This window comes from Chroicocephalus ridibundus, chromosome 7 (genome assembly GCF_963924245.1).
Source record: "Chroicocephalus ridibundus chromosome 7, bChrRid1.1, whole genome shotgun sequence".
Classification (NCBI taxonomy): domain Eukaryota; kingdom Metazoa; phylum Chordata; class Aves; order Charadriiformes; family Laridae; genus Chroicocephalus; species Chroicocephalus ridibundus.
In genome coordinates, this window is record NC_086290.1 from 52,408,596 (window position 1) to 52,424,570 (window position 15,975).

At 40.6% G+C, this 15,975-nt stretch overlaps 1 protein-coding gene across 13 annotated transcripts in view; it reads left to right on the forward strand.

Moving 5' to 3' along the window:
* Positions 1–15,975, forward strand: part of BCAS3 (BCAS3 microtubule associated cell migration factor) — a 364,497-nt gene that overhangs the window by 107,494 nt on the left and 241,028 nt on the right. For all 13 annotated transcript variants that reach the window (XM_063342644.1, XM_063342645.1, XM_063342646.1 and 10 more), the window contains one exon: positions 9,620–9,884. In XM_063342644.1, coding sequence (XP_063198714.1) covers positions 9,620–9,884 — 265 coding nt within the window. The remainder of the gene's footprint in view (positions 1–9,619; positions 9,885–15,975) is intronic.

A 15,975-nucleotide genomic window follows, 5' to 3' on the forward strand; every position in this document is an offset into this window, starting at 1 on the left:
AACCTTTATTGATAGGTGGTTTTGGGGATGTAGTATTAGCATCTCTGTGAAAGCATTGCATTTGATTCTCAGAATCAACATAGTAAAGTTTTGCCCTAATTTGCCACATAGTTTTCATTTAGGATGTGAACAGTATAGCTTTTGGAATGGTATAAAATAGAGAAAACTCTAACCAGTCTGAGGCGCATTGCTGGATTTCACAACTCCCTTGATAATTAAACTATCCAGCCATAATATTGCATTGGTACCTGTGATTCTCAATACACATCTATCACTTAAAATATTTACATAATACGATGGATGGTTTTTCTTTTGGAATAACAGTACTTGTTTCGTGAGAAGGGTAGTACGTGTTGGTATTCTTCTGTTCTGTAAACTTCATCTTATCAGTAGCATCAGACAAGAATTTTGGAGACTGTTTGATTTAAAATTCTCAATGCAGATATTCCGAGGCACACACTGGAAGCCTTTGTACTTCCTTTCTTGGTTAGAATAGTACTTACACATTTGCAACCAGACCTTTTTCTTTCCCCCCGCCCTGGTTTAGAGCTAATTGTGAATCAAGGCCAATGGTCTTAAAGGTCACCTTCTGTACTGGAGCTATAAAAAGGTCTAATTTGTGTTGATGGACATGAGTGATTATCAGTGTCAAAATTTGTTTAGCTACTACCCATTATAAATTGTTTAAACATCATCATTATGCCCTTGTTATATGTGATATTTTAATGTCCATACTGAAGTCATCTGCTTTTGTACGTGAGATTCTGGCCGATAGACCCTCACCACACATTTCCCAAAATACCCTTTCACAGTCTGATGCGTGATTTTTCTTTTCTTGCTTTGCGATCCATTAGCGTGTTTCTTACAAATTCTTACATACTGTTCATGGACAAAAACTGGAACATTGGTAATGTTTATAAAAGTGGTGTACTTGTCTCCTGGCTGCGTCTAAGCTGCTGGGCATACAGAAGTTCCCTGTACGGCATCACTGTTTATGCACTAATTGACTGTACATGGAGTACACGGTCAGACGGATTTTTTCCAAGAAGTGTTGGATCTGCAATGTACACTTTGTGGAATACATGGCATATCAGTTTTGCTCTGAGAGCAGAAATTTGGGAACCAAATATATTAGTGTTCCAAATATTGACAGGTATATCTGATGTTATAACAATGTTTGAATTGCGATTTTACCCAGTTTAGAATATCAGCCCTGGAGTTATCCCCTTTGGCGGGGCTGCGGAATTCCTGGTCTCAGTTTTTCCGTGTCTTTAGTTGGAGGGCAGGCCAATAGCTTGGTATTTCTCATCTGTCTCCTAAGAGAAGGTGGCAGGTAGTCCCTTCTGTCATTCGTATACAGAAGCATCTTAAGTGGATTAAGTTGCATGCTTAATGTATATTAAAGAAAAAGAAGCAAGTGTTGTGATTTAATAATGGTGTTTTCTGATCGATTTACTGCAATCAAGCAGTGTCGCTCAGTCACCCCTGTGTCTTTCTACTGAGTCAGATGTATTGGCTACATGGGTACTTCAGCTTAATAAAACTGAAGAGTATATGCTCCATCCTGCATTAATTTTTCAAAATTCTGGACAAATTCTGGTTTGTTTTGGGGTTGAGAAATTCCAGTCTGAAAGACCGTTTCTACCTTTTCCTGACCATTTCTGAAATACAGAGAGACTGGTTGGAAGGAGATGTGTAGGCGTTTTGTCTCCTTTGGTGGACATCAGGCTCTTGGCCTTGGCCAAAGCAGAATTTTGTGTAAGCATTTGCAATGAGTTGGCCACTCCATCCAGACGGTGTCACTGAAATCGTATCATTAATGGATGGGATGAAATAGAGTTTGTGCTTTGATTTTTATAAAAGGAAAAATGAAAATTGATTTTAATACGGAACGTTGTGTTTGCAGTGACAGTCTACCCCGATAGCTATACTTAACGCTATTTGTAGTGTTTCTGTTGGATGGAGGAGAAGGGGATGAGGCTGTTACAAGTTCCTCCACAAACTCAGCTTCCCCTGTGCTGGAGCGGTGCTCACAGCAGGTTGTGCTGCTGCTCAGGGTGTGTTCAATGTAAGCGGTGGTATTCTCCCTGACTCCTCACAGCTAGGCCTCATAACTTGGTTTTCCTTTTCTCTTTCTGCACGCTTTGAACAATGAAACAGTGTTACTGAGTTTTAAAGTGTTGTTATTGCAAATCTGTGTTGTATTTGCTGACGCTGAGCAGCAAATATAGGAAGAAGCCTTATCTGCTGAATAAAACCTTGAGTCGGGACTGTGAAGATCGCTCAGTTCCTCACGAAGCCACTGCCTTGTTTGGGTGCCTCAGATGAAGATGCCTTAAGATGGGAAGCGGACCTCTGTCTCATAAGGGAGTTGTGAGGATAACGGCCATGAAAGAATGTGAAGTGCTCAGATACTTTCTTGGTTTGAGTGATCCAAGTCCCAAGGTCGCATCATTCACAGCTACTTTTCTGAAAACACAGACAGAAATCACTGTTTTGGTTACATTGCATTAATATCTTTCAGTCTTTACGTGCTACTTATGCTTTAGATTTTTTTCTTTTTTTTTTTTTTCAACTTAAGAAAACCTGGTATGTTTGATGCACTGTGTTACGTGGTGAAGGTTCATTGCAAGCGCTGGCTGTATTTAACCAGAGCAGAGAGCGCACCGGAGCTGTTGGAGAATCCATGCTTGCACGATTCGGCTGTAAAGAGAAAAAATGTGCATGTGTATGTGGTGCCCAGTTTGGTTAAGGATACATTTTCTTGTCCTGCAGCTCATGCATTGTAAGTCAACACTTATTGCACTCATATTTTTGTCCAAGAACATTTTGAAAGGATTTTAATAAAAGTATAGCATGTTCCGAACTGAGGAAGCTCATTTACTTGCAGATGAAAGTTAGACTGTCACCTGATGATCCTTTCTCTTTGATCTGAAATTGTAAACAGAAAAAAAAAAATCCCTGAAAACAGTATTATCTCAACCTAGAACAAATAAACGTAATGATAGCATCAGTGGGCTGGTGGCCAGAGTCCTCTCTAATCTTTTACGCTGTCAGACTTTTGTTATTCTGACTCTCAAACCGCTGCTAGAGCTGACTTCGGCCAGCATAGGTAAACAGAGGGAATGATAAAAACATTCCAGGCCGGGCTGCCACAGAACACATGCAATTTTACGCTTTTCTAGGGAATGCGTGAATGTTTTCGTGACGCGATTTCATACAGACCGTTCAAGGTTGTGGCACATACCGTGTCCAGTAGTGAAACATTGGAATAGTTTACAAACACTGGGTGTAAACCTCCATGGTTAATAGAAATTTCTTGGTATCTTTTGACGTGCTTATGAGGTTGCAATTATTGAAATAGTCTCTGGAAGAGAGACGTTCTTATTTCTAGGAAAGAATCTGGGACAGTCTTGAAATAATGAAGATTGATTTAGGGAAGTTGATCGGTCGTCGATGCAAGCAGACAGTAAGAAACGGCTGCAATTGGAAGTAGCTTAACTGCCTCGAGGAGATGGAACTCAAAGCAGAGTGGCGTTTGCAATTTCAGTTATTAATAGAGAGCAGCTACTCTGGCTGAAGGACCCTCCTTGAATGTCTCACTGTGCCCAGGTTCTGCCATTGGTTTTATGAACCGAAATCAGTTTTGACGACTCGGGGAGGCAGACTTGGGTCTGTGTGGGTCTGATAAATCACGTTGCGTAGACCATGATTTTATTATTTTTTCATTTGTGTTTGTTGCTACATCATTTCCTTAATTTTCTCAACCAAAAAAAATTCAAATACAGACCAGTTCTCTGATTTATTTTGACCCTTGTCTCCTCAGTGCTGCTGCTCTTTCTCGTTGTTTAATTGTACTGGTTTTTTATTTATTTCTGCCCTCTCCCAGCACAGCGTAATTAAATACTTAAGTCATGTCCTTCAAGTGATGGTATGTTTTCTCTGTGACATTGCATAGTGTGCGTGAAACTGGGTGAAGTTCTGTTGCAGTAATGCTAGTCAGCCTTTATTGTAGTTTCACTTCACCATTGAATTTTAATTTAATGCAGTGAAATGCACTAGAATATACACATTGCTTCTGGTGTAGCTCACGGCAACTGAAAATGGGGCACTATGGGGAAAAAAAAGGAGCCCTAGGAAGATCAAAACGCATTTTAATGGTTGTTTCTTGTAATCACTACGAAAATACATGGTTTGGTGATGTGAGCTTTGTTTTCTAACTATTGCATTACGCACACGCATCAGGAGAGGATTTGCCTGGGGAGGTTCTGGGATAGCCTTGGGATAGCCTGGTAAAGCTCCTTCTCCTTTCTAAGAAAATTTGCGATAGTGTACATGTAATGTTGTGCAGCAAGTTAGTACAACGTTAACTGGTAGAACCCCTGAAAAGCAGAGGCTGGGGGGGGCTGTCAGTCGTCCCCAGGGGTGGTGGGGAACAAGGTCACTGCCTGTCCCCTGGGATGGCTTCTGCCATCAGCCCTTCCTCTGACCATCCCTTTTTAATCAGCTGCTTTTAAAATAAGTTTTTGGTGTGTTTCCCTTACTTCTGTTTGGTTCTCTTTCAGTTAGGGCTTGAATTTTTAGATTTTATTTTGTGAATATGTTCTAATTAACACAGCGTTCAGTTTGGAGAAGCTGTGGGAATAAGGAAAGAATGATAGCAAAAACTTACCTAGATTTCCATTCTATAAAATAAATGAACGTATGTCAGCTTTGAAGCCTTCAATTCTGATGATTTTCTCCAGATTTTCAGAATATCAGAAATAATTTTTTGATCTGTACGGTCTTGAAAGCGGATCCTCAGCAGGGCTGGTGACATACGGCGTGTCCTTGTAGGAGTCCATGTATTAAATTACGCTACTGTCTCGCTCCGGCCAGACTCTGAACATGGCAGCTAAATTTTCATCCTGTTTTCTGGAGGATTTTACATCATAGTGTTCGAAACACAGGGAAATAAGATAGTGGAGGTTTAAAGGAGCAGAAGAGAAGAGTAATTGAAGAAAAACGGGAGAAGAGGGTGTAAGATTGAAAAGAAGTTACAGGGGTTAGAAGTGAGTGCTTCGATGGAAAGGGTTGGGAGAAGCAAATGGTGAAGGTGAGAGAAATGCCGAAGCTGAAGGAAGCTACAAGATGGACTCATGGAATAATTCAAGCCTATTGAAAGATTTCTTTCACCTGCTAAGAAAACCTTTCTCAAACTGTTATTTCCTTGCCATAGAAGTACTGGGTGCTTTCTTTCCCAGTCATGCTAAAGCCTACTAGAATATTTGAAATGTTGTTTAATTGTCTCTGATAGGAAAATTGTCATATTGTCTGTGATTCTGAAAATTGTATTGATAATTTTGTGAGGGTATTGAATTTTTATTTTGACAAAGTTATAATATTAATATGGAGAAGAGTCAGTAGATGACAGTAAGAGAGGTGCAGGGTCAGCCAGAACCCTGCTTGGGTTAGACAAGTGCTGGTTAGCGTTCATGGAGGAAGCCAAAAACTCTATAGAATGTGGACATATATAAAATATATGTAAAATATTCTCCATCCCTCCTGTACACAGGAGTCACAGAACAGTTGCTTTAGCCATGGGTGAATGGAGGATACGTGGTGTTATCCGTATAACATTCTGTGGTTGTCTAAGTGCATTCCTTTGGGTCAGAAAAGGCTTTGGTCGCCTCGTGAGGACCTTGAAATATCCAGGGATTGCACTGAGGCTTTTGGATATGCAAGAAACGCAGCTTGAAGCTTAAGGAACCAAACTGCTCGCAAACGAGGAGGAAGAAATGGCAGGAAAGCTAGGAGAGAGAGCACTGGTGTTCCCACAAAAGTATTTTGTATTGCAGTTTAAAATATCTTAAGGGTTCCCAAGTTGAATAATATCTCAGGTCTGTAATTCCCTTTACTGGCCCTGGTAGGAGAGGATCGATAAAATTTTGAAATACAGACATGAGCATTAATTCTAATGTTGACCTTGAGCTATAGAATAAACTCTGCATCATGAGAGATCTGGTGTACTTTGTACTTTATTAACATATATCTGTAAACACTATGAGGTCTTGATTGATCTTTGGGATCTAAACATTACATCATAATTAACAACAAATCCAGAAATATATTATAAATACATGAAATAATAGTACATTAACCTAAAGGACAGCAATAAATTGCAACGCTTAGCATAAACTTGAAAACCACTAATGGGCCACTGTGCAGTTTGTTTATACTATAAGCAGTCAAGAACTCTGTGTAATGTACAGTAACCGTGTGGTGGAGAACAGCAAGCCTCATGTGATAATTTATGTCTATTTTTTTCATGGACACACACAGCTGATTTTTTTAAGTCATTTCTGAGGCTGCTGTGCTGAGTGTTCTCCTTCCAGCTTGGTCCACTGCTCTCTTCCAGGTCTGCTGGAAAGTTACGGACTCCTTTGCATTGCAGAGATGGATTTGGGCTTTTTTGATATAAATGTATTTAATTCACGCCCTTGTATGAAATTGGAAATATTCTCTGAATTACCTCCCTGAACTGCATGTTGTGCTGCTACTCATCCTTTATTTGGGAAAGACCAACGAGGCCATTTTTGAGAGTGGGAGGAGATGGGCAGAATTACTGCATGGGTAATGGTACCTCCCCAAATACTTTTTGTTGCTGCCAAGTAGGGTTTCATAGTTGTATTCCCATAAATCTTAATTCATTTCACACTCATCTGTCAACACTTTTTTTTTCTTGTTATTGCTGAGTCTTAAAAACCCGTGTGTTCTCTGCCTCTGTGGTTTCAGCCACATTTAAAGTAGTCATGACCATGGTACCCAACTCTCCAACTGCAGCGAGTGGTTCTGATCGTTATTTTCAAGAGAACATTTTGGATTACGTTGTTCCAAACGTTCTTCCTGAAGATCAGGAATACTTTTTTTTTCCTGCGTTATGTTTACATTGAGAAGAAACATCCTGTGATGATTGTTTCCCAGTTTCTTGGCTGGTGTTGTCATACGCCAGGGCCGTTGTATCTGTTTTTCAAACAACATGATCCTCAGGCTGCATGCTGAAAACTGAGTATTAATAGAGAAACATTTACATTTCTGTTATGCAGTACAGTGAGATACATTTATTTTCCCCCCTCTATTGTCTCATAGAAATGTCATCTAATAACGCTGTCCCAAATAATGTAAGAAAAGAGAGGGTGCATGGTAGATGTGAGTGGAGGCAGTGATTTAAAGAGTTTGGCTGTGCCATCAGTTGAAGCGCAGGAGGGAAGGAATTGAAGTGCCCTGGAAATACGGCTCAAAGGTGTCCATTCCAGGGAGGATTGTGAATTTCCTCTGGGATAGCTGTGGTTTCAGGGGAGAGCACGATTCTGCAAGGAGAACGAAACTATAGAGCAGGACAGAAAGAGCTGGTGTCGGAGGCATGGAGCCGGGGAGCGGAACAGCAATGAGGAAGGAAGAGACAAGCTGTCTCCTTGCGGCTGGGACAGAGAGGTGGTTTTAGAGATCAGGAGGGGAATCGAAAGCTGGATCTAAAATGAATACCAAGTATTTGGAAAACAGTGCTGTGCTCAGAGGGGTCACATCTAAAGACGAACGTGGCCATTCCTTGTGTTATTAGAAATTTAAAAAACAGGGCCTTTGATAGGATTGGGATTATATTCCAACAGCCTTAATGATTTTATTAATTTTTATTTTATTTTTATTATGTTGGTGATGTTTCTGTTGTAACTGAGAATGGCAGTTTGTATCCAGTTCTTACGTTTGATCTTGACTGGTAGAAATTGCCTCTTTAAACAGCCAGTACTTAGATACTCCCGGTGCCGTAGTTTTTCTCTGACTCCATGGCTTTGGGGTTTCTTTTTTTGGCTCTTGTTAATCCCTGTGGGGTCTCTAATCCTTTTTGAGCAATCTATTAAGGTGAAACACTTTGTAGGCAAGCTAGGAGCTCTAAGTGCTGGGGCTTTATGTCAGTAAGACCAGAATCACTGAAAGTGCTAAACCTGTCAGATTTTGGGGCGCTTGTTTAGCTGTATCATTAGCAGCTCGTTTGGATATGTCACCATAATTGAAACGAGCAGGTGTGTAGCGCTCTGTTTTTTAGTTTATCTATGTAACGTTGATGAAGCATTTTGCGTCGTGACAGTCTGTCAGCCAAATATCTTGTCACAAGTCACAAGACTTAAATCCTTTTTTTTTTTATCTCAAAGGCTTCAGGGCTCAGTTGGAAACTTGCACTTTGATGAATACTCGCTGCTTTTGTCTGGAATAGCTGGAGTGCATTTCTGGAATATTTGTCAAGATTTTATCAGTGTTTACTCCAATTTGAGTACCTAGTGTATTGTAAAACTGGCTTCAGTGAACTCTTAAAGAATTTTATTTAGTTTATGCTGTTTAATAATATAATGAAAACTAATCCTTCGTCTATATGTTTGTTTGCCGTGTTAAATCCCACTTGTGTACGTGGCCCTTTTTAGTCAGCTTTTACCTTTAAAAACATTTTTGGAAGAATTGTTTTAGGATTTTTTTTTCCGTGATAAATCATTTTAACCTACTACTTGTTTTCTTGAGTTGTCTGCCAGTACGGGGTTGGAAACAAACTTTAATCTCTCTTTTAAAGCATTCCTTCAAGAAAAAGAATTTGTTTTCCAGCGAAGCATTGTGTAAAGCACACTTAGAAGAGAATTAAATCCTTCTGGACTTCATATCTGAGATCTGTGCAAGGAGTAACTGTAGTAGAAAATATTTAACTGTATTTTTATATTTGCTTCAAGACTGACCATTTTAAGCTAAAATAATAGTTGCATTTCTCGAGATAAGTATTTGTGTGCATAAGAGGAAATCAAACTGGAGTCTTTTCTGGGACTTCAGTAGCTGATTAATAGAGACTGTTACGTGTAAAATGGAGTGGGTTTATGTAGAGAAAGTTGTTCAGTTTCTTCTTGACAACATTTTAAAACCGAAAAAGAGCAATAGGTGCAGGGATACCTGGATGAACGGTAATTCCACCGAGGAATAAACTGATAGCAGCAGGATTAGAGACCGTTATAGACAGCTTTTGAAAATACTGGTCATTGATTTTTGGTTTGTTACGTTCTGTAGGACATGCTATTTCCATTGACTTAAAATTTTGAGTGCCAGTATTTGTCAAAATCAGGCCCAGTGGTGAGATCTCCCTCTTGTTCTCATCCCTCCCTTTTCCCCTTTTTGGGTAATCTCTAAACATTAAAGTAAACAAGCAAATAACAAAACATGTAATTGAAATGATTTCCCAGCTCTCTTTAGAACTAAATTCTATTTGAAAATTACCCCAAGCCCTTGTGGCTTTCTGTAGTACTTTGCAGCGTGGTTTGTTTTCCTAAGTTCAGGCCTGTTTGTTGAAAAAAAAAATCTCAGAATATTTTGAAAAGGACACAAACTTTGGAACTGGGTGTTATACTGAAACTTATATTCATAATATATACTGAATAGTAAGTTCATTGGTATATACGCAACAGTTCAAGTTATTGCTTAAACTTAGGGCTTTTTATCCACTTTTCCAATTAAGATTTGTGTTTGTTTAAAACATGATAGTCCATTTCCCTTGTTAGACGTGTGCACATCGGTGCCTACATTCCCGTGTCTCTCCTCCATTTTCCAGGTTCAGGATATCTCCTTCAGCCATGACTGTCGCTGGGTTGTGGTCAGCACGCTTCGTGGCACTTCCCACGTTTTTCCCATCAATCCTTACGGTGGCCAGCCCTGTGTCCGGACACACATGTCACCCCGGGTGGTAAACCGCATGAGCCGATTCCAAAAGAGTGCAGGGCTGGAAGAGATCGAGCAAGAGCTGACATCTAAACAAGGAGGACGCTGTAGCCCTGTTCCAGGCCTCTCGAGCAGCCCGTCTGGCTCACCGCTCCATGGTAAATGCCTTTTTTTTCTTATTTTCCTCCCATTTACACTGTCAGGAGACCTTTCCCCTTGAGTCATTAATGCCCATGTCCTCAGTACCTGTTGCGTAGCTGCCTCACTCAAAAAGATTTGGTTCCTGTGTACCTTTGGAGATGCTGGCCTGGAGACCTTCGTAGTCTTCCAGCTTCACGTTTCAGTAGTATTTGCTAACAGCCTGAATAACAGAAATGTTGATTTTACTGGAGATTGCAAGAATTTATTTGATTCATTCTGTTTGCCCACGTAGTTTGTGCCACTAAAAAATGAGTTTTATAAAATATGGCACTGCAGGTATTGTGCAAAAATATGTAACATATGCAGATATTATAGGAATGAGCCAAGGTATAAATACTTCAGAAAGATGGTTCTGGTTTTGCAACTTGCCTAAGTAAACTATGCTATCAGAGATGTGTTAATAATTTCCACTCTAAACTGAAAAGTTTTGGGGTCTTTAGGTTTGCAGTTGTGCTTCCATCTAGCGCAAGGTCAGTCATCTGGTCTGTATTCAAATGCAGTTACCTAAAATTCTCGTTGCTCCTCGGCCGCGATGATCGCGAAGCCCCTCTGGATGTCCACAATAAATGCTGTTGGAGGAGAAATCTGGAAAGTAGGCAATGTGAAGTTGATGGCATAGATTTTTTTTGTCCACTTTTGTGTTTGCGTGTGCGAGCAATGTGACAAATAATGTACAAAGGCAAAAAAATCCGTAAGAATTGATCTGTACATCCTACTCCTGTGGTGGATGTGCTTCGGAGAAGCTAAAAGGATGCGAAAGGGGGCCTCTAAAAAAGGTTCAAAATCATCATTGTCCCGACTTCTTCAGTTTCATCTTTGCTGTTCTTTTTGCCCTTCTCTTTCATGAGGTCTGTACTAGAAGCTGCTTTGTTTGGCCTCAGGATTTGCTGCATCCTCACCCCTCCTTTCAGAGTAAGTCCCAGCTTCCATTGAAGTGCAAGTTTAAATAGCAGTGTGGTGCGGGGAGCCGCCCAGCTCCAGTCTGAGGGTATTGAAAATGGCAAGGAACAGTCCCTCTGCCCTAATTAGGAGTTGGATTAGAAGTGCTTGTGAAAGCCCAACTGTGCGCTGTCATAGTCAACATCTTTGCTGCTATAGAGAGAACCTTTGTGGGATTTCCGAATCAAAGGAACATTTTAATGACTTGTTGATTATTAAGGGAACCAGACTTGTCTCAGAAGCAGCCGCTGTATTTTCTCCTTTCTTTGGACCTTTCTAAACAAAGTTTTCTGCGTAGCTGCTCTGGAGCCACGCTCTTCTGCCTGGAGCCACTGGAAGGCACCCAAAACGTGATCTGTACTTTCCTCCTCCTTGGAGACATTTAGGTATCTGCCATTTTACTTTCTCTCTCCTCGTTGTTCAGCGTGTCAGGCTTGGAGCAGGCTGGGGAGCGCTGTAAAGCTTTCCCGTGGTACATCCAATCCCTTTTAACTGCTGACATCACGTAGAGGAGAGGAAGGAACTATAAATTTGTGTAGCTTTCATCCAGCCAATTCTGGTTTCTGTCAAGGGAAATTGCAGTAAGTTGTCGCCTTTACAGTACTCGTAGGTACATTTGAAGTTTTGAATAGATTTTACGCTTTTTTTTGCTTTTTTTTTTTTTTAAAGAAGAAACAGCAGTTTCAATTGCTCTAGGATCCTCTTTCGTTTGCTGTAGGATCCTCAGTGGTGCACAGATTTTCCAGGCAGGAGAAAGACATCGAGCCGTTACTGCCAGAAAGGGAGCAGCATTTATGGAAGTGTCGCAAGAGTTTTAAGGCTTCAGTTTTCAAATGTCCGTCTTGAAATATAATAAATAAATCAGATTTTTGTCAAGATCTTTGTGCTGTCATCATTGCTTGACAATTAGCTCTGGTTATACAGTTAGCTCCATTAGAAGGCTGCAGATGGGCACTGAGAAATAAGACAGGAAGGTAGCTTCGTTTTCCGGAGAACTTCGCAAATTGTGCTCATCGCGTTCTCACGGTGTGGAAGGGCTTGAAGTTGGAGACATACTAAGACTGTGTTGGTAACTTGCAAACCTTCATAGGAAAAATACGCAGGAGTTAGCGGAGTTGTCTTCAAAAAAATTCTCAGAAAAAAAGACAAAATAATTTGGTTTAAAAGAATAAATTTGGTAAAATATTGTAATGTTTTTAGCGGTTATCATTGCTGCTTTTTAATTTCAGTAATCTTCCAGTTTACCTGGCTGAAGGCAGACAGGCTATTGAACCATATTATATGCATCTTATAAAAAGCCATTTATCATCAACTTGGAAAAAAAACCCCAACTGAAGTTCAGAGTGACTTTCAGTGGAGGGATTTGGTATGTGTGTGTATGGCAGCTGGATTAGCCAGAGCCCGGTGATTACTTTAATTTGTGAACTAAGATGTGTTTACTGAGATTGTAACAGCTCCTTATCATATTATAATGTTAAGTTATTGTTGTTTGGAGGAGTTTTGGCAGTCTGGTCACAGGACTTGGTACTCAGAACAGGAAAGAACAGTTCTGGGTTTAATTCTTTGCTTTCCTTCTAACTCGCTGTGTGACCCTTGGTAAATTTTATTCAGCTGATTTTGTCTATCAGCTTTCTACTGCGTAACAAGAATAATAATCTCTGTGTTCCCTGTGTGTGGAATTACTTGAAGTTTTTAGTTTTCTTCAAGATGAATAACTGTTCCTTTCCTTAATCATCCCTCCAAACGCAGCCGATTATAATGGAAATAAAGCCAGAGATCATGTCCCGTTACACTGGGACAAACTGTTGATTAAGTGGCAGATTCAGAGAAGATTTTATTTCTGGAGGGTTTTTTTGCGTGGAGTCGTGTCATCATGATTCTCCTTTTATGTCCTTTGCAATCTAGAAAAGTTTTGATAAGCCTTAAGTTAGAAAAACTGCCGTTAATCCTTCTGCTAATATTTCTTTGGCGTGACAATAGCATTGCCCCAGCCTTAGGCCAAAGGACCGGACTTCTGCGAGCAAAGCGCTTGCTTGTTACCATCTTTTTTTGATTAGCAATTGTAACCTATTGATGTTAACTTGTGATTAGCTTTTGTTCCTGTAAATATTTTCAGAGTTCAGGCTTCGTAATATTTTTCTCACTTGTTTTTTAACTCTGACTTTCAAAACGAAACTGTTTGCTATGTATATAGTAGCAAGGCAATCTATTTACATTTTGTTGGAGTACGCGGGGAACTGTTTACCCGCCCAATGTACGCCTTTACGGGGGGTGGGGATGATTTCATTTCCAAATGAATCAGAGTTTGGCTTTGTTCTTTTTAGCGGAATGAAGTAAACTGTTAAACAGAGGATGATAAAGAGAGATTTCCTTTGCACCTTTTATAGCTAACACAGATTTTGTTTGGGTTATTCTGTCTGTTAATCCAGCGAGGTTGTATTTTCGTCATTCCCCGGGATTGCCAGAGCGTGTTGTCAGTAATATCTGAGTGGGGTTGGGATCCTTTTATGGGCTTTTACTATTATAAGACTAATACGACATCATTTGGTTGTGGGGCTGAACATTAGGGTAGAATATGGCCTTATGTGACCTTTTTGCTTGTATAAAATGGGGTTTATGGTACTTACCTGTCTCACAGGTGGATTAATGGATGAGAGAGGAACTATGTCCTTGATTATACAAATGTATCCCCTGTTATCTTCAGGACGCTGATAGGTGAACAGCAAGGAGCAGTTAGCTGTGAAAATGTAATGCTTGAAAGATTGAAAGCCCTGTATAACTCTTACTATTTTTATTCTGCAAATTAAAGTTTCCAGTATGTTGTTATTGTTAATTCTTGCCCCACCAGCAAGTTAAAGTCTCTGTGGCTTTACTGGGAGGTTTTTGCTGTTGTTGACTGCGGGAATTTCCAGTATCAGAACAAGCACTAGCAGAGTAAGTTAAGCGCATGTTGGACCTATAGCTACGCATCCACACCTTCTAAAAACATTCAGTAATAAAACGATACTGTCCGAATTTGTCTTCTCATTTTGTTGGGGATTGAAGTATTTATTTGGATGGTGTAGTTTTGCCAAAAGACCATCCATAACACGGAGTGGTTCTGTTTCACATGTGATACCTACGCTGAAAAGGAGTACGTAAATTTAGAATTCAGAAAAAACATGTTGCTCCTTATATATTGCATTCAGACTTGTGTTCAGCTCTTTGTAAATATTTCAGCACAGCACATTTTTCATTGCAAAGTCTTTTTCAGTTTTAAAAATCAAAAAGGTTTTCTCTCACTTTTCCTTCATTCGTTGCAACTGCAACATGATTGAAATCCAAGCGTAAAACTAGAAGTTTGATAAACATGCAGTCTGAGATGCTTTAAATATTTTCATGTTACTTTTCACTATTTCCCAGAGTGAAACTCCTTTTACTAGAAGAATTCTTATGGGAAAGCAGAGTTGCAAGGACTGACATCATCAGCCCTTCCTGAAAAACAGATTGGTTTCCTTTAAGTAACACTCACTTAAGAAACCACCTATTTAGAGAGAGGCAGACAAAAATAGTTTCAAAGAAAATTAACTGTATAATATCTTAAAGCACTGGAGGGCAGTTCCTTTCCAGAGTTGAGCTGGAGAGCTGGCGCTGTAAACACGGCTTGAAAACAGTTGTTGGGAAAGTCAAAAACGGTTGTTGGGAAAGTCTCTGTTAAGCTTTAATTGTTCTCTATGTAAATTGTAGCTTCACTTACAGAAAATAGCTTTTATAAATGCATAGAAACAGTAAAGCATGCTGCAGAATAGACCTGTTTGGTTTGGGTTTTTTTTGATGTACTTTTAATGTTTTCCTGCGTGTTTAATCCTTTCACTCCCCCACAGCATCCTACTTGGCTGGTTGGGGTTTTTTTTTGTTTGTTTTTTGTTTTTTTTTTTTCCATTTAAACCTACTTTCAAACCATTTCTTTTCCAGCTTCGCCTCGGAGTCGAAATTTGCCTACAAATCCCTTTTTCCACATCATCACTCTTCGCCCTGAGTGGTGTTGAAAGGCGCCGCCGCCTCCGCCCGCCGCGGCGGGGCGGACCCCCCGGCAGGGGGCGCCCTTCTCCCGGCGATGCCTCGGCCGGGGGCGGGGCCGAGGGGCGCGGCATGGGCGTGGTCGGGGCGTGTCCCCCTCCGCTCTGGGCGCCGGCGGGGCCGGGGCGTTTCTGCCGCCCGGCCGCTTTTAAGAGCGATTATTTCGAGTCGCGTCGCGACTCGACAGCGCTTCGCTCGCACGATGGGCCCCGACAGGCTCGTCAGGGCGCTCCTGGTTGGTTGGTAATCGATGTAAAACACCCACCCGCTGGTGCTAATAAGAACGGAGCGTTTTTATTAATGCAGGAGAATTTACATTGCAGTCGCTGGGCTGCTCCTACAAACCCTCCGCGCTCACTGGGCAGCGGGCTGCCTAAAATGCATAGCGAGTCTCTCGATTTCACATTCTGATTTGAAGTTCCTCTTTACATTCTATAAGGCAATTGTGAAAAAAAAAAAAATTAATTTACCTGGTGGGAATTTTCAGCTAACGACTTTTAGAGACCATTACTTCCTTCTGGAAAGGTCCCAGGGTTATGCGAAGCCTCTTGCCTATGGAAGTGCACGCAGAACCCCCCCTGGAGCCCATGGGTTCCAGCAGTCCCTAGGTTATTCATGTAAAGGTACGAACCGCTGGCTGTAAGCACCAATTTGGGTATTGGCCAGGAGCTTACTGGTTGTAAATGAGCTGTGGTTTTAGCTGCTTTTTTTTTTTTTTTTTTTTTTTTAAATAGCTAGAGAACCAGTGGAGTGAAAGAAGTGGGTGGTATATTTTGGATAGTTTCTGAAGTGGAAGGAAAAGATCCATTCCCTTCAGATAAGTAGGGAAATAGACTGATAAATTCTGTCACAAGGGAAGTTCGTGTCTGTACATAAAGTGTTTTAGAAGTGGGCTTTTGTAAACAGTGTAGATCTGAGACTGGGGCAAATGTAGGCTTGCCTCTATATTTGAAAAAGGAGTTGCAAGTATTCCAGATAAATTGAAAATTGAAGGAGACTGACATCAGAAGGGAATTGCAGTTCTTGAGACATGAAGTGTAAAAGTACATG